We start from the raw sequence: 17,981 nt of genomic DNA, 5'->3' as shown, positions 1-17,981 counted from the left end.
ACAACAGCGTTGCAGAAAAAACATAAAAATGCACATATTTTAAATAGTGGTTGATATTTACAGAACTGAATACGGCTTAAGATTAGCAATTGGTATTTAAATAATTGTAAATATTCAGCTTGGGAACTGAACAAAAAGAGAGCAAGAACGACATGTGATATAAGTGATAAAATTACATGACATATGAAGCATGAAATGACCGTATAGTTTTTGTTAAAGGAACAAGATATATAAACCATTGCTAAATAATTATCTCTGGCTGCTAAATGTTTCTCAGAATTTTTTTCTTACATTAAAAAATAATATTTCAAAGTGAAAATGCATATCAATCCTTTTTCTTCTTCATAAAAAAATAAATTTCCTGTTCATGAAAAATAAAATTATAAATCGAATAGACAGCTCAAAAAACAAAGAGATAATTACATTTAGATATCCTTTTCCTGCACCGTACAAAATTTTGATTCTCATTCGTTTGGAAAATTTCAAATAAGCAAGCTGAGGAGCAACGAATAAACAGCATTTCTCAGAGTCTACCATCCCTTCACCCCGCAATGGGTGCATGAAACTGACACAAGTTTGTTCACTTGTGGAACTTTACACTGAGGGTTTAATGTCTCAGCTAATCAGCAGGAGCTCTGTCCCACAGGGAGACAACGCCCACTCCCTAGCTCTAACTTTTGGCTGGTCAGTAGAAGTAACGGGACAAGGCTGGGGGCCCCCTCCCTCTTCTATCTTTCAGATAAATAGTGCTTCTTTTGACAATCATCAGGTGCCCTAGAGCTACTAGACTCTCATCTCACCTTATCTATTATATACAACAGAATTCCCCAATGTAGTGGGAGGCAAGGGTGTGCTAATTTGGGATTTTTACATCATCCTGGAATTAGGATCTAATCTTTGAACTTTAGACACGATTAAAAATAGTATTTGATAGATTTTTTATTTTTATTTTGTCTTTTACTTTTATTTGGACCTATTTTTATTTTTCCTGGTCCCATAGACTTGCTGTCACATCCACTGCGCGACATGGAGATTACAGACAGCTCTCTCTGCTCCTTCTCTGCAGCTGATGACTTTTATGATGACCCATGCTTTAATACTTCTGACATGCACTTTTTTGAAGATTTAGACCCCAGGCTGGTTCATGTGAGTTTGATGAAGCCTGATGAACATCACCATCTTAATGAAGATGGGCATGTCAGAGCACCCAGTGGGCATCACCAGGCTGGCAGGTGCCTCTTATGGGCATGTAAAGCCTGCAAAAGGAAGACCACCAATGCTGACCGCAGGAAGGCTGCTACCATGCGAGAGAGGAGAAGGCTCAGCAAAGTTAATGATGCATTTGAGACCCTGAAGAGATGCACTTCCACCAACCCAAACCAAAGGCTACCTAAAGTGGAGATCCTGAAGAATGCCATTCGCTACATTGAGAGTCTCCAAGCTCTGCTCAGAGATCAAGATGACAATTACTACCCTGTACTGGAACACTATAGTGGAGACTCAGATGCCTCCAGCCCCAGATCCAACTGCTCAGATGGCATGGTGAGTGTGGCACAACTGGCACTGAGTGCTATGAGCTGGCAAGTGCTTAATATACAGGATCTAACATTAATTTAATTACTAGTGCTGTGTTCCACCTAATACATTCACACACAAATACTAATGAAGACACAAAGAGAGGTATATTTAGCTCAGTGGTCTAGTGCATTATGTCAGAAGCGTTACCTGTGGTTTCATTACATGACTCTAAACATTTCAACATCTATATCTCAAAGTTTTGGATCTATCTATCTATCTATCTATCTATCTATCTGTCTGTCTGTCTGTCTGCCTGTCTGTCTGTCTTTCTATCTATATATATAAATTGATAGATATATTTTATTTTGAAATTGTTTAACTAAATGATACCCATAGACACACAAACACGCAGCCACACATATAGATTATATATCCCACTAAAACACTGTGGTCCCTTCATTCACACCATGCATTAAGAATGTAAAAATAACACCACACTCAGCTTTCCACAAATTACTATGCAATGCAAACTTCAGCAACTAGAAATCCATGCTTGGTAAAATAAATCACACAGTGGAGCTAAGCAAAAGGGCTGCAAATATGTTTAGCTCTTGAAATTTTACTAAACACAATTTCTGAGCCATAAATTTAAAGTGACACTGAACCCAATTTTTTTTGTTTGTGATTCAGATAGAGCATGCAATTTTAAGCAACTTTCTAATTTACTCCTATTATCAATTTTTCTTCGTTCTCTTGCTATCTTTATTTGAAAAAGAAGGCATCTAAGCGGTTTTTTTTTGTTCAGACCTCTGGACAGCAGTTTTTTTTATTGGTGGATGAATTTATCCACCAATTAGCAAGGACAACCCAGGTTGTTCACCAAAAATGGGCCGGCATCTAAACTTACATTCTTGTATTTCAAATAAAGATACCAAGAGAATGAAGAAAATTAGATAATAGGAGTAAATTAGAAAGTTGCTTAAAATTTCATGCTCTATCTGAATCATGAAAGAAAAAAAATTGCGTTCAGTTACAAATAACTAGATAAAACCTTTTTAAGTCTTAAGTTTTTTTTACTTTTCCCTTTTACTTGGATATTGTGTAATTTATAAATATTGTAATATATATATATATATATATATATATATATATATATATATATATATATATATATATATATATATATATTTGTAACTAAGCCTTTTGGGCTGTCATAAAGGATGGAAATGGCACATGCAAAAATCCCACTAAGCATTTTATAGCAGTTTGTGAGTTTAAAACCAGTTTGTTAAACCTCTTACTGATAGTGTTACTTGCCTGTTTGCAGATGGATTACCCAGGACCTAAATGTACTTCCAGGAGGAGAAACAGCTATGACAGCAGTTACTACAGTGAGACACCAAATGGTAAGCATTGCTTGTGCCACTCTGAATAGAGATACAGCCATAAACTATTCATGAGTTAGTATACCTAGGAATTCACCAGAGTATCTCCATCATGAGATGCTGGGTGTTCTTGAGTATGGTTGGCTAGTAAAGATTTTTATATATATATATGTGTGTGTGTGTGTGTGTATATATACTTGACCCTATCCCTTCACATCTAATACCTTCTCTGTCTTCTACCCTCACCCCAGCTCTTACTCACATATTCAACCGATCCCTTACTACTAGTTCATTTCCATCATCCTTCAAACATGCAACGGTCACTCCCATCCTAAAAAAAAAACGTCCCTCCACCCCAATTCTGCTGCAAACTACCTCCCCATATCACTGCTTCCGCTAGCTTCAAAAGTCCTGGAAAAACTAGTTTTCGATCACCTAACCCACTTCCTATCTTCCAACCCATTGCTTGACCCCCTGCAATATGGCTTCGGTCCCCAACACTCAACTGAGACCGCCCTCACCAAGGTTACTAACAATCTTTTTTCTGCTAAAAACAATGGCCACTATTCTATACTTATCTTACTTGACCTGTCTGGTGCCTTTGATACTGTTGACCATCCCCTCCTACTGACTCTCAGCTCCCTTGGGCTCTGTGACATTGCCCTCTCCTGGATCCACTCTTATCTCTCTAATAGGTCCTTTTCTGTCTCATTTGCTGGTGGCGACTCCTCTTCATTGCCTTTGTCTGTTGGAGTACCTCAAGGCTCTGTTCTAGGCCCTCTACTCTTCTCTATTTATACTTCCTTACTGGGTAAACTTATCAGTAGCCATGGCTTCAACTATCACCTCTATACTGATGATACTCAGATCTACCTATCCACCCCTGCACTCTCTCCTTCTGTCCTTTCCCACATCAGCGACTGCTTATTTGGCATTTCTTCCTGGATGGCCTCTCACCACCTGAAAATCAACATGTCCAAGACTGAGCTTCTTCTAATCCCCCATCTATTTCTACTCCAGTTTCTAACTTTACTATCACTTTGATACCACTATCTCAACATCACCCCAAGTCCGCTGCCTAGGAGTTACACTTGACTCCAATCTGTCCTTCATACCCCACATCCAATTGCTCTCTTCATCCTGTCGCAACCACCTATGCAATATCTCCAAAATGTGTCCTTTTCTGAGTGCTGAAATTACTAAACAGCTAATCCATTCTCTAGTAATTACACATACTTTTACTAACTGGCCTTCCTCTCTCCCGCCTCAACTCCCCCCTATAATCCATCCTAAATGCCTCTGCTAGGCTAATCCACCTCTCCTGATGCTCTGTGAACCCCTTCACTGGCTCCCCATTCACAGCAGAATTAAATTCAAACTTCTCACTGTGACCTACAAAGCCCTTACCAATGCAGCCCCACCCCACCTGTCCTCACTCATCAACAAATATATTCCAGCCCATACCCTAAGATCCAACAAGGATCTACTCCTTGCCTCTTCTACTATCACCTCCTCCCATGCTAGACTACAGGACTTCTCTCGTGCAGAACCAACCCTCTGGAACACACTTCCTTGAGTTGTCTGACTTTCTCCAAACCTCTCATCCTTTAAAAGCTCCATAAAGACCTTCTTGTTCAGGGAAGCCTATCACCAAATCAGTAACTAATGAATTCCACTTGCCTAATAGTTACCCTCATCTAACTCCACACTAACATCATTCCCACCTTTGCAGTCCCCACCTCCTGTTTCTCACCCTCCTACCCATTTAGATTGTAAGTTCCCACGGGAAAAGGGCTCCCAATTCCCCCTGTATTTGTTTGTTAATTTTTTTCTGGTGTCTCATATTGTACTGTCCCTTTTATCTTTGATACCCATGGACAGCGCTGCGGAATCTGTTGGCGCTTTATAAATAAAGAATAATAATACTAATAATAATATAAATATATATATATATATATATATATATATATATATATATATATATATATATATATATATTCCAAGTATTTCTGAAAACAATGACTACCTGTATGCCAATATTTATTAAAATGCAGAAGAAGAGTATTTATAAAACCAAATACTTTTCAAGTAACATAGTATATTAAAAATGTATTCAATTACTCCATGACTGCAAAACAGTCTTTTGAAAATAACAATAAAATCACATATTTGATACACGATAGAAAGATAGACATAGAGACCACAAGCATGCAGGCAAGTAGGAATATATAAATATGCTGTTTTATGCTTTGTGAATTGAGTTATAGGCCCCTATTTATTAAAGGTCTTGCGGACCTGATCCGACAGTGCGGATCAGGTCCGCAAGACGTCGCTAAATGCGGAGAGCAATACGCTCTCCGCATTTAACATTGCACCAGCAGCTCACAAGAGCTGCTGGTGCAACGCCGCCCCCTGCTGACTCGCGGCCAATCGGCCACCAGCAGGGAGGTGTCAATCAACCCGATTGTATTCGATCGTGTTGAATTGCGGCGATGTCTGTCCGCTTGCTAAGAGCAGGCGGACAGGGTTATGGAGCAGCGGTCTTTAGACCGCTGCTTCATAACTGCTGTTTCTGGCGAGTCTGAAGACTCGCCAGAAACACGGGCCATCAAGCTCCATTCAGATAGATAGATAGGCCCCATAGAGTTTGATAAAGATGCAAAACCAATATTCATGCTGAGCCATAGAATTAAACTTTGATTCTTTTATCTTTTTTTAAAATAATTTTGGATAAATGTGTAAACAGTCATTTCTTATTATTCTAAACCTATTTTTAATATCTCTAATAATTGACTTTTCAGTGTAATATATGAAAAAGACTTACCACGTTTTGTTTATTCTTTCTTTTTTTTTTCTTTAGATACAAGGCCTGGGAAAAACTCAGTCATCTCTAGCTTAGACTGTCTATCAAGCATTGTAGAGAGGATTTCCACTGAAACCCCAAACTGCCCTTCTCTTCCTGCAGTGGAAAGTGGATCTGAAGGCAGTCCCTGTTCTCCCCTCCAGGGGGAGACATTGAGTGACAGTAACATTACTATCCCTTCCCCAATCACATGCACTCAACTCCTCCAGGACAGCAGCAGCACCATATACCAAGTATTATAACTGTTTCCACAAAGCTGTTACATTCTGATTAACCAAAGACTTTATAGACTGACAGTTTCCACTTTTCATTCATCTTTAAGAATTCCCACTACTCTACATTTCATTAATCTTTGTCAAATATTTATTTATTAATTTAATTTCCAATAAAATGTAGTAATCCAGCTTTTTTCCCATTTTAAATAATATGGGAAAACAACCTAAATATATTTCCATCCAGTTATGATTTGCCTCCCTAGGTAAATGTATAATTATTTTAATACACCAATGTTACAGAATTACAAGGTTATGAAATATCTGTTACTTTCTTTGGGTAATATAAGAAAATATGTGGACCACTTTTGTAAGATGTTTTTTTATATGGTTGTAAATAAGAGTTAACAAGCAAAGCAAGGATGAACAGATATTTAATAATATGGCTTGGTTTGTTGTGCTAAATGATAACTTTATATATTTATATAGTGTGGATGCTAAGGATGGTTTCAATAATATTCTAAATAAAGAAACTTTATTTATAAAACTGTGCATATTTGTGTTCCAGTATGTAATTCTACACTGTACAGGGGAATGCTGCACACAGGACACGTCTAATTGCTATCACAGAGAATTTAACGATGCATAATTTTTACAGAAATAGAAGCTATAAGTTACAGGATAAAGTACTGTAAATATATATAGTTTTTTAAATCAGTACTTTAAAATACATAATTAAAAAAATTTTAGAAGTCATTTTATTTTTTGGGACAATTTTGGGTGAGCTAAGTAAAGTAGTTTGTCCTCTCTGTATGTTTAATAGATTTTAATATTAAAAAAATAAAAAATTATACTGCTGATCTTTCAAATCTATGAAACAGAATATGTGAGGGTAAATTCCTCTTTAAATATTAATATTCAATCCCAACAAATGACATATAAGGAGGATGAAAATATAGTTTTATAAACAACATTGTTATTTGTTTAAGTAAATAAATAAATATGAAATATTCTCTTGCTATGAAAATAAAGGAAATAATTAAAATATGATTATTTATGTTTTGCATTTTAAACTAAATTAAAAATCTATTCCTTTTTATAGAAAAAAAGGATACAATATCACTGGTCCAAATAAAACATTTTTTTAGATTTTTTAGGCTTGTTTTTTTTCACTAATAGTGCTGGTGTAGTTGTGCTTCTGTGCAAGATGCTAATCCCCAGAACATACATACATACATACATTTCCTGTTTTCAAAATCAATTTAAACTTTTTCCTGCAAATAAATATTTTTAGCATGTTTAATTACTCACCTTCATATGAATTAAATATATTTCTAGTTTAATGCTGTTAAAACATCTAGGACGAGGAGTATAGAAAACATTATTTTTGGTGGATTCCAGATGAACTATCCAATAGGTCTCCTGTGAATCTCAGATTAAATAGTTACTCTCAGCCATGAGAGAAGTTACTGAGTTGAGTTTTCAGTATTTGATTTAAAGGGACACTGAACCCAATTTTGTTTCTTTTGTGATTCAGATAGAGCATTCAATTTTAAGCAACTTTCTCATTTACTCTTATTATCATATTTTCTTCATTCTCTTGGTATCTTTATTTGAAAAGCAAGAATGTAAGTTTAGATACCGGTCCATTTTTGGTGAACAACCTAGGTTGTTGTTGCTGATTGGTGGATAAATTCACCCACCAATAAACAAGTGCTGTCCAGGGTCTGAACCAAAAATTGGCTGGCTCCTTAGCTTAGATGCCTTCTTTTTCAGATAAAGATAGCATGAGAACGAAGAAAATTTGATAATAGGAGTAAATTAGAAAGTTGCTATAAAATTGCTGCTCTATCTGAATCACAAAAGAAAAAAAATTGAGTTCAGTGACCCTTTAATAAACATTTTTTTATGACATTTACAGGATTTAGTATTATTCTGTCACTGCTAAAATACCAGCATTCCAAATAGCACATTAAACATATTTCTATATTATGAATTGCAGCACAATTTTAAGTTTTACTTTTTATTTTATAATTCTGCTGTAATAAAGCCACAATATACTCATATTCATATAAAAGAGCTGTTTTTAGATATGTTATACGTTATTATTTGAACTAAAAGCTGTTTAAATTGAAATGTAGTCGTATCAAATGCGTAGTTCCTGATAATGCTTCCTAGATGCTAGGTGCAATATAATTAATTGTGATTATCAGTCAGTAAAAAAACACATTACTTTCTGCCCATGTGCAAATTCATCAGCCCTGGAATGCAGTGAAAAATAGATTTCAATATGGCGGCATCCATGATTAGAAGGACTATCCTCAATTTATACTAATGAAATGTATTTAATGTCCCTTTAAAACCCCAGCTTATTGAAATAGTTACTACATGACAGTCTTCGTACACCAGTAAAACATAAAAAACATAATTTATGTAAGAACTTACCTGATAAATTAATTTCTTTAATATTGGCAAGAGTACATGAGCTAGTGACGTATGGGATATACAATCCTACCAGAAGGGGCAAAGTTTCCCAAACCTCAAAATGCCTATAAATACACCCCTCACCACACCCACAATTCAGTTTAATGAATAGCCAAGTAGTGGGGTGATAAAGAAAGGAGTAAAAAGCATCAACATAGGAATTTGGAAATAATTGTGCTTTATACAAAAAATCATAACCACCATAAAAAAGGTGGGCCTCATGGACTCTTCCCAATATGAAAGAAATTAATTTATCAGGTAAGTTCTTACATATATTATGTTTTCTTTCATGTAACTGGCAAGAGTCCATGAGCTGGTGACGTATGGGATAGCAATACCCAAGATGTGGAACTCCACGCAAGAGTCACTAGAGAGGGAGAGATAAAATAAAAACAGCCATTTTTCGCTGAAAAAAATTAACCCACAACCCAAAATATAAGTTTATTCTCATAAATGAAAAGAAAATCTTAAAACATAAGCAGAAGAATCAAACTGAAATAGCTGCCTGAAAAACTTTTCTACCAAAAACTGCTTCCAAAGAAGCAAATACATCAAAACGGTAGAATTTAGTAAATGTATGCAAAGAAGACCAAGTTGCTGCTTTGCAAATCTGATCAACTGAAGCTTCATTCTTAAAAGCACACGAAGTGGAGAATGATCTAATAGAATGAGCTTTAATTCTCTTAGGCAAAAACCCGACTCCAAATAAGCTTGAAGAATCAAAAGCTTTAACCACGATGCCAAAGAAAAGGCAGAAGCCTTCTGACCTTTCCTAGAACCAGAAAAGATAAAAAATAGACTAGAAGTCTTCCTGAAATCTTTAGTAGCTTCAACATAATATTTCAAAGCTCTTACCACATACAAAGAATGTAAGGATCTCTACAAAGAATTCTTAGGATTAGGACACAAGGAAGGGACAACAATTTCTCTATTAATGTTGTTAGAATTTACAACCTTAGGTAAGACTTTAAATAAAGTCCGCAAAACCGCCTTAACCTGATGAAAAATCAGAAAAGGGGATTCACAAGAAAGAGCAGATAATTCAGAAACTCTTCTAGCAGAAAAGATGACCAAAAGGAACAACATTTTCCAAGAAGGTAGTTTAATGTCCAAAGAATGCATAGGCTCAAATGGAGGAGAATGTGAAGCCTTCAAAACCAAATTAAGACTCCAAGGAGGAGAGAATGATTTAATGACAGACTTGATATGAACCAAAGCCTGTACAAAACAGTGAATATCAGGAAGCTTAGCAATCTTTCTGTAAAATAAAACAGAAAGAGCAGAGATTTGTCCCTTCAAGGAACTTGCAGACAAATCCTTATCCAAACCATCCTGAAGAAACTGTAAAATTCTAGGAATTCTGAAAGAATACCAAGAGAATTTATGAGAAGAACACCATGAAATATAAGTATTCCAAACTCGATAATAAATCTTTATAGAAACAGATTTACAAGCCTGTAACATAGTATTAATCACTGAGTCAGAGAAACTTCTATGACTAAGCAATAGGCATTCAATTCCCATACCTTCAAATTGAATGATTTGAGATCCTAATGGAAAAACAGACCTTGAGACAGAAGATCTGACCTTAATGGAAGTAGCCAAGGTTGGCGACTGGACATCTGAACAAGATCCGCATACCAAAACCTGTGAGGCCATGCTGGAGCCACCAGCAACATAAATGATTGCTCCATGATGATTTTGGAGATCACTCTTGGAAAAAGAACTAGAGGTGGGAAAATATAAGCAGGTTGATAACACCAAGGAAGTGTCAACACATCCACTGCTTCCGCCTGAGGATCCATGGACATGGACAGGTACCTGGGAAGTTTCTTGTTTAGATGAGATGCCATCAGATCTATTTCTGGAAGACCCCACATCTGAACAACCTGAGAAAACACATCTGGAAGGAGGGACCACTACCCTGGATGTAAAGTCTGACGGCTGAGATAATCCGCTTTCCAATTGTCTATATCTGGGATATGAACTGCAGAAATTAGACAGAGATACTTCTTTCATAGCTTGGGGTCTGTGAGTCCCACCCTGATGATTGACATGTGCCACAGTTGTGATATTGTCTGTCTGAAAACAAATGAACGGTCCTCTCTTCAACAGAGGCCAAATCTGAAGAGCGTTCCAAAATATTGATTGGTAATCTCACCTCTTGAGATTTCCAAACCCCTTGTGCTATCAGAGATCCTCAAACAGCTCCCCAACCTGAAAGACTTGCATCTGTTGTGATCACAGTCCAGGTTGGACAAACAAAAGAGGCCTCTAGAACTATACAATGGTGATTTAACCACCAAGTCAGAGATAGTCGAACATTTGGATTTAAGGATATTAATTGTGATATCCTTGTATAATCCCTGCACCATTGGTTCAGCATACAAAGCTGGAGAGGTCTCATATGAAAACGAGCAAAGGGGATCGTGTCCGATGCTGAAGTCATGAGACCTAAAACTTCCATGCACATAGCTACTGAAGGGAATGACTGAGACTGAAGGTTCCAACAGGCTGAAACCAATTTTAAACGTTTCTTGTCTGTTAGAGTCATGGACACTGAATCTATCTGGAAACCTAAAAAGGAGACCCTTGTCTGAGGAATTAAATAACTTTTTGGTAAATTGATCCTCCAACCATGTTTTCGAAGAAACAACACTAGTTAATTTGTGTGAGATTCTGCAGAATGTAAGGACTGAGCTAGTACCAAGATATCGTCCAAATAAGGAAACACCGCAATACCCTGCTCTCTGATTACAGAGAGTAGGGCACCAAGAACCTTTGAAAAGATTATTGGAGCTGTCTCTAGGCCAAAAGGAAGAACAAAATATTGGTAATGCTTGTCTAGAAAAGAGAATCTCAGAAACTGATAATGATCTGGATGAATCGGAATATGAAGATATGCAAGAGTAGAGATAGCCCCATCAACTTTGGGGATCTTTTCCCAAAACTCCAATGTAACTGCTGGCAAAAGATACAATTTTTTAAACCTTGAAGAAGGACTAAAGGAAGTACCAGGCCTATTCCATTCCTTAGAAATCAAATCAGAAATAGCATCAGCAACTGGAAAAACCTCTGGAGTAACCACAGGAGGTTTATAAACAGAATTTAAATGTTTACTAGTTTTAGTATCAAGAGGACTAGTTTCCTCAATATCCAATGTAATTAACACTTCTTTAACAAAGACCGAATATACTCTATTTTAAATAAATAAATAGATTTGTCAGTGTCAATATCTGAGGAAGGATCTTCTGAATCAGAAAGATCCTCATCAGAGGAGGATAATTCAGTATGTTGTCGGTCATTTGAAATTTCATCAACTTTATGAGAAGTTTTAAAAGACCTTTTACGTTTATTAGAATGCGGGATGACAGACAAAGCCTTCTGAATAGAATCAGCAATAAATTATTTTAAATTCACAGGTATATCTTGTATATTAGATATTGAAGGAACAGCAACAGGCAATGTTCTATTATTTATGGACACATTCTCTGCATGTAAAAGTTTATCATGACAACTTATTACAAACCACAGCTGGAGATATAATCTCCACAAGTTTACAACAAATGTACTTAGCTTTGGTAGAACTGTTATCAGGCAGCAGGGTTCCAACAGTGATTTCTGAGACAGCAGCAGATTGAGACATCTTGCAAATGTAAGAGAAAAAACAACATATAAAGCAAAATTATCAATTTCCTTATTTGGCAGTTTCAGGAATGGGAAAAAATGCAAACAGCATAGCCCTCTGATAGAGAAAAAAAAAAAGGCAAGAGGCATATAGGAATGGGGTTTTAAATAATGAAAATATTTGGTGCCAAGTATGACACACAACACAAACAGAAAGAAAAAAATTGGCGCTAACAACATCCGGAAATTACACATTTGCGTAATTGAAGACGCAACCCTGTGAAAGGACTCAGCGTCGACTAAGACGCTGGAAATGACGAATTTGCATCATCGAACGTAACTTCGCGCCAAAAAATCTAGCACCAAAAATGACGCAATATACTTTGGCATTTTGTGCCCTTGTGAGCCTAATTCTGCCCACAAATTTAAAATGACAGTCAATTGAAAAAAGACTATACCCCAGGTAAGAAATAAATTTTTCTGAAAAAATGCATTTCCCAGATATGAAACTTACAGTCTGCAAAAGGAAATATACTGAAACCTGAATCATGGCAAATATAAGTACAATACATATATTAAGAACTTTATATAAATACATAAAGTGCCAAACCATAGCTGAGAGTGTCTTAAGAAATGAAACATACTTACCAAAAGACACCCATCCACATATAGCAGATAGCCAAACTAATACTGAAACAGTTATCAGTAGAGGTAATGGAATATGAGAGTATATCGTCGATCTGAAAAGGGAGGTAGGAGATGAATCTCTACGACCGATAACAGAGAACCTATGAAATAGATCCCCGTGAGGAAAACCATTGCATTCAATAGGTTATATACCCTTCACACCCCTCTGACATTCACTGTACTCTGAGAAGAATCGGGCTTCAAAATGCTGCGAAGCGCATATCAACGTAGAAATCTTAGCACAAACTTACTTCACCACCTCCATAGGAGGCAAAGTTTGTAAAACTGGATTGTGGGTGTGGTGAGGGGTGTATTTATAGGCATTTTGAGGTTTGGGAAACTTTGCCCCTCCTGGTAGGATTGTATATCCCATACGTTACTAGCTCATGGGATATACATGCCAATTACATGAAAGAAATGTCTAAAACTATTTTTTTATTTTAAGGATGTTTGATGATAATATGAAGCATAACAAACAAGAACTGAATCTTGCAAGACTATGGCAAATAATAATATTGAAATGTGTGGGTGAGAAACAAAGATTTCTTATTTTGCTGGTTCATAAATCTGAAAATATATTGTTTTGATCAACTATAATTGTTCACAGTGATTTCTTGATTTAAATGGATATAGTATCCAAGCTCTGTGAGAAGTCATCTTATAAATGAGACATTTCATTAATATTTATTTACTTATTTATTTATTTATTTACTTACGGCCAGATTACGAGTTTTTCGTTTTGAGCTGTGCGGTGCTAACAAGCAGTTTTCTCTCACCGCTCACTTACCTACAGCGCTGGTATTACGAGTTTTCAGAAACCCGTCGTTAAAAGGCAAGAAGTGAGCGTTGAGCAAAATTCTGCTCATTACCGCACTCCAATACCAGCGTTGCTTAAGTCAGCGGTGAGCTGGTCGTACTTGCTCATGCACGATTTCCCCATAGGAATCAATGGGTAGAGCAGGCTTAAAAAAAGTCTAACACCTGCAAAAAAGCAGCGTAAAGCTCCTTAATGCAGCCCCATTGATTCCCATGGGGAAATAAAATTTATGTCTACACCTAACACCCTAACATGAACCCTGAGTCTAAACACCCCTAATCTTAAACTTATTAACCCCTAATATGCCACCCCCGACATCGCCGACACCTACATTATATTATTAACCCCTAATCTGCCGCTCCGGACACCGCAGCCACCTACATTATAGTTATGAACCCCTAATCTGCTGCCCCCAACATCGCCGGCACCTACATTATATTTATTAACCCCTAAGATGCCGCCCCCAATGTTGCCGCAACCAAACTACACTTATTAACCCCTAATCTGCCGCCCCCAACGTCGCCGCCACTATATTAAAGTTATTAACCCCTAAACCTAAGTCTAACCTTAAACCTAACACCCACTAACTTAAATATAATTTAAATAAATCTAAATAAAATTCCTATCATTAACTAAATTATTCCTTTTTAAAACTAAATACTTACCTATAAAATAAACCCTAAGCTAGCAACAATATAGCTAATAGTTACGTTGTAGCTATCTTAGGTTTTATTTTTATTTTACAGGCAAGTTTGAATTTATTTTTACTATGTAGAATAGTTATTAAATAGTTATTAACTATTTAATAACTACCTAGCTAAAATAAAGACAAATTTACCTGTAAAATAAAACCTAACCTAAGTTACACTAACACCTAACACTAAACTATAATTAAATAAATTAACTAAATTAAATACAATTACCTAAATTAAATTAAATGAGCTAAAGTACAAACCCCCCCCCACTAAATTGCAAAAAATAATAAACAAATTACAAATATTTAAACTAATTACACCTAATCTAATAGCCCTATTAAAATAAAAATACCCCCCCCCCCCCAAATAAAAAAAACCCTAGCCTAAACTAAACTACCAATAGCCCTTAAAAGGGCCTTTTGCGGGGCATTGTCCCAAAGTAATCAGCTCTTTTACCTGTAAAAAAAATACAAACAACCCTCCAACAGTAAAACCCACCACCCACACAACCCCCCAAATAAAAGATGAAAAAAAACCTAAGCTCCCCATTAACCTGAAAAGGGTATTTGGATGGGCATTGCCCTTCAAAGGGCATTTAGCTCTTTTGCCACCAAAACCCTAATATAAAAATAAAACCCACCCAATACACCCTTAAAAAAACCTAACACTAACCCCATGAAGATCGACACTGGGAGACGTCTTCATCCAAGCCGGGCCAAAGTCCTTAACGAAGCCGGGAGAAGTCTTCATCCAAGCCGGGCGAAGTGGTCCTCCAGACGGGCAGAATTCTATCTGCCAATAGGAATTAAGGTAGAAAAAATCCTATTGGCTGATGCAATCAGCCAACAGGATTGAAGTTCAATCCTATTGGCTGATCCAATCAGCCAATAGGATTGAGCTTGCATTCTATTGGCTGATTGGAACAGCCAATAGAATGCGAGCTCAATCCTATTGGCTGATTGGATCAGCCAATAGGATTGAACTTCAATCCTATTGGCTGATTGCATCAGCCAATAGGATTTTTTCTACCTTAATTTCCGATTGGCTGATAGAATTCTATCAGCCAATCGGAATCTAAGGGACGCCATCTTGAATGACGTCACTTAAAGGTACCTTCATTCAGCTTTAGTCCGTCGGAAAAAGAGGATGCTCCGCGTCGGATGTCTTGAAGATGGACCCGCTCCGCGCCGGATGGATGAAGATATAAGATGCCGTCTGGATGAAGACTTCTGCACGTCTGGAGGACCACTTCGCCCGGCTTGGATGAAGACTTCTCCCGTCTTCGTTAAGGACTTCAGCCCGGCTTGGATGAAGACTTCTCCCGGTAAGTCGATCTTCAGGGGGTTAGTGTTAGGTTTTTTTAAGGTTGTATTGGGTGGGTTTTATTTTTAGGTTAGGGTTTGGGTGGCAAAAGATCTAACTGTCCTTTTAAGGGCAATGCCCATTCAAATGCCCTTTTCAGGGCAATGGGGAGCTTAGTTTTTTTTAGATAGTATTTTATTTGGGTAGTTGGCTGTGTGGGTGGTGGGTTTTACTGTTGGGGGGGGTTGTTTGTATTTTTTTTTACAGGTAAAAGAGCTGATTACTTTGGGGCAATGCCCCACAAAAGGCCCTTTTAAGGGCTATTGGTAGTTTAGTTTAGTTTAGTTTAGGCTAGTGTTTTTTTTATTTTTTTGGGGGGGGGCTTTTCTATTTTAATAGGGCTATTAGATTAGGTGTAATTAGTTTAAATATCTGTAATTTGTTTATTATTTTCTGTAATTTAGTGGGGGGGGTTGTACTTTAGCTAATTTAATTTAATTTAGGTAATGGTATTTAATTTAGTTATTTTTTTTAATTATAGTGTAGTGTTAGGTATTATTGTAACTTAGGTTAGGTTTTATTTTACAAGTCAATTTGTCTTTATTTTAGGTAGGAAGTTATTAAATAGTTAATAACTATTTAATAACTATTCTACCTAGTTAAAATAAATACAAACTTGCCTGTAAAATAAAAATAAACCCTAAGATAGCTACAATGTAACTATTAGTTATATTGTAGCTAGCTTAGGGTTTATTTTATAGGTAAGTATTTAGTTTTAAAAAGGAATAATGTAGTTAATTATAGGATTTTTTATTTAGATTTATTGTAATTATATTTGTTAGCGGGTGTTAGGGTTAGACTTAGGTTTAGGGGTTAATAATTTTAATATAGTGCCAGCGACGTTGGGGGCGGCAGATTAGGGGTTAATAAATGTATGTTGGTGGCGGCGATGTTAGGGACGGCAGATTAGGGGTTAATAATATTTAAGAGCAACAACCGGGAAGCGCTCAAACACTTGCTGCAAATGGTATGCGGAATCCTGCAGTGATCTTCGCATAGAAGGACACCCCCCCTTTACATCACACTGACGTCACTCAATCAGCTGGTGCGGAGAAAAGAGTGTTCCACCATCGATCCAACAATGAAATAAAAACAACGGCAATCAGTGCACCCAGTAGAGATGAGGAACAGAGGCACTCAGAGCGTAAACAAACCTGTTTAATTAAATGTATCAAATCCACATCAAAGGCTCCATTTAAAAACAGATGAAAAAGGCAAATATTGCAGTAGAACAGGCAGCACAGGTCAAAATAGGTCAGACGCGTTTCATAGTGTATCAACACATAACTTCCTCAGTGAACAGCCAATAGAATGTGAGCTTAATCCTATTGGCTGATTGGATCAGCCAATAGGATTGAACTTAATTTAGTCGTCGGATGTCATTGGAAGAGGATGCTCCGCGTCGGATGTCTTAAAGATGGACCCGCTCTGCGCCGGATGGATGAAGATAGAAGATGCCGTCTGGATGAAGACTTCTGCCCGTTAGGAGGACCACTTCTGCCCGGCTTGGATGAAGACTTCTGCCCGTCTGGAGGACCACTTTGCCCGGCTTTGTTGAGGACTTCGGCCTGGTTGGGAAGACGTCTCAAGGTAGGGTGATATTCAAGGGGTTAGTGTTAGGTTTTTTAAAGGAGGGATTGGGTGGGTTTTAGAGTTAGGTTTTTTAGATATAATTGTATTTGGGGGGTTGGTTGTGTGGGTGGTGGGTTTTAATGTTGAGGGGGTTGTTTGTATTTTTTTATAGGTAAAAGAGCTGATTACTTTGGGGCAATGCCCCGCAAAAGGCCTTTTTAAGGGCTATAGGTAGTTTAGTTTAGGCTAGGTTTTTTTTATTTTGGGGGGCTTTTTTTATTTTAATATTGCTATTAGATTAGGTGTAATTAGTTTAAATATCTGTATTTTGTTTATTATTTTCTGTAATTTAGTGGGGGGGATTTGTACTTTAGCTAATTTAATTTAGGTAATGGTATTTAATTTAGTTAATTTATTTAATTATAGTGTAGTGTTTGGTGTTATTGTAACTTAGGTTAGGTTTTATTTTACAGGTCAATTTGTCTTTATTTTAGCTAGGTAGTTATTAAATAGTTAATGACTATTTAATAACTTTTCTACCTAGTTAAAATAAATACTAACTTGCCTGTAAAATAAAAATAAACCCTAAGATAGCTACAATGTAACTATTAGTTATATTGTAGCTAGCTTAGTGTTTAATTTATATGTAAGTATTTAGTTTTAAATAGGAATAATGTAGTTAATTATAGTAATTTTTATTTAGATTTATTGTAATTATATTTAAGTTAGGGGGTATTAGGGTTAGACTTAGGTTTAGGG

At 36.6% G+C, this 17,981-nt stretch overlaps 1 protein-coding gene across 1 annotated transcript; it reads left to right on the top strand.

The window, feature by feature from the left end:
• The first annotated feature begins 789 nt into the window (after positions 1 to 789).
• LOC128635832 (myoblast determination protein 1 homolog A-like) lies at positions 790 to 6,525 on the top strand. The gene is made up of 3 exons (XM_053688943.1): positions 790 to 1,542; positions 2,846 to 2,924; positions 5,764 to 6,525. The coding sequence occupies exons 1-3, from the start codon at positions 1,027 to 1,029 to the stop codon at positions 6,006 to 6,008; spliced, it is 840 nt and encodes a 279-aa protein (XP_053544918.1). The 5' UTR covers positions 790 to 1,026; the 3' UTR covers positions 6,009 to 6,525.
• Positions 6,526 to 17,981: the final 11,456 nt, after the last annotated feature.

This window comes from Bombina bombina, chromosome 7, assembly GCF_027579735.1.
Source record: "Bombina bombina isolate aBomBom1 chromosome 7, aBomBom1.pri, whole genome shotgun sequence".
NCBI classification, from domain to species: domain Eukaryota; kingdom Metazoa; phylum Chordata; class Amphibia; order Anura; family Bombinatoridae; genus Bombina; species Bombina bombina.
The sequence above is the reverse complement of the archived record's forward strand: the minus strand, read 5'-3'. Positions and strand labels throughout refer to the sequence as shown.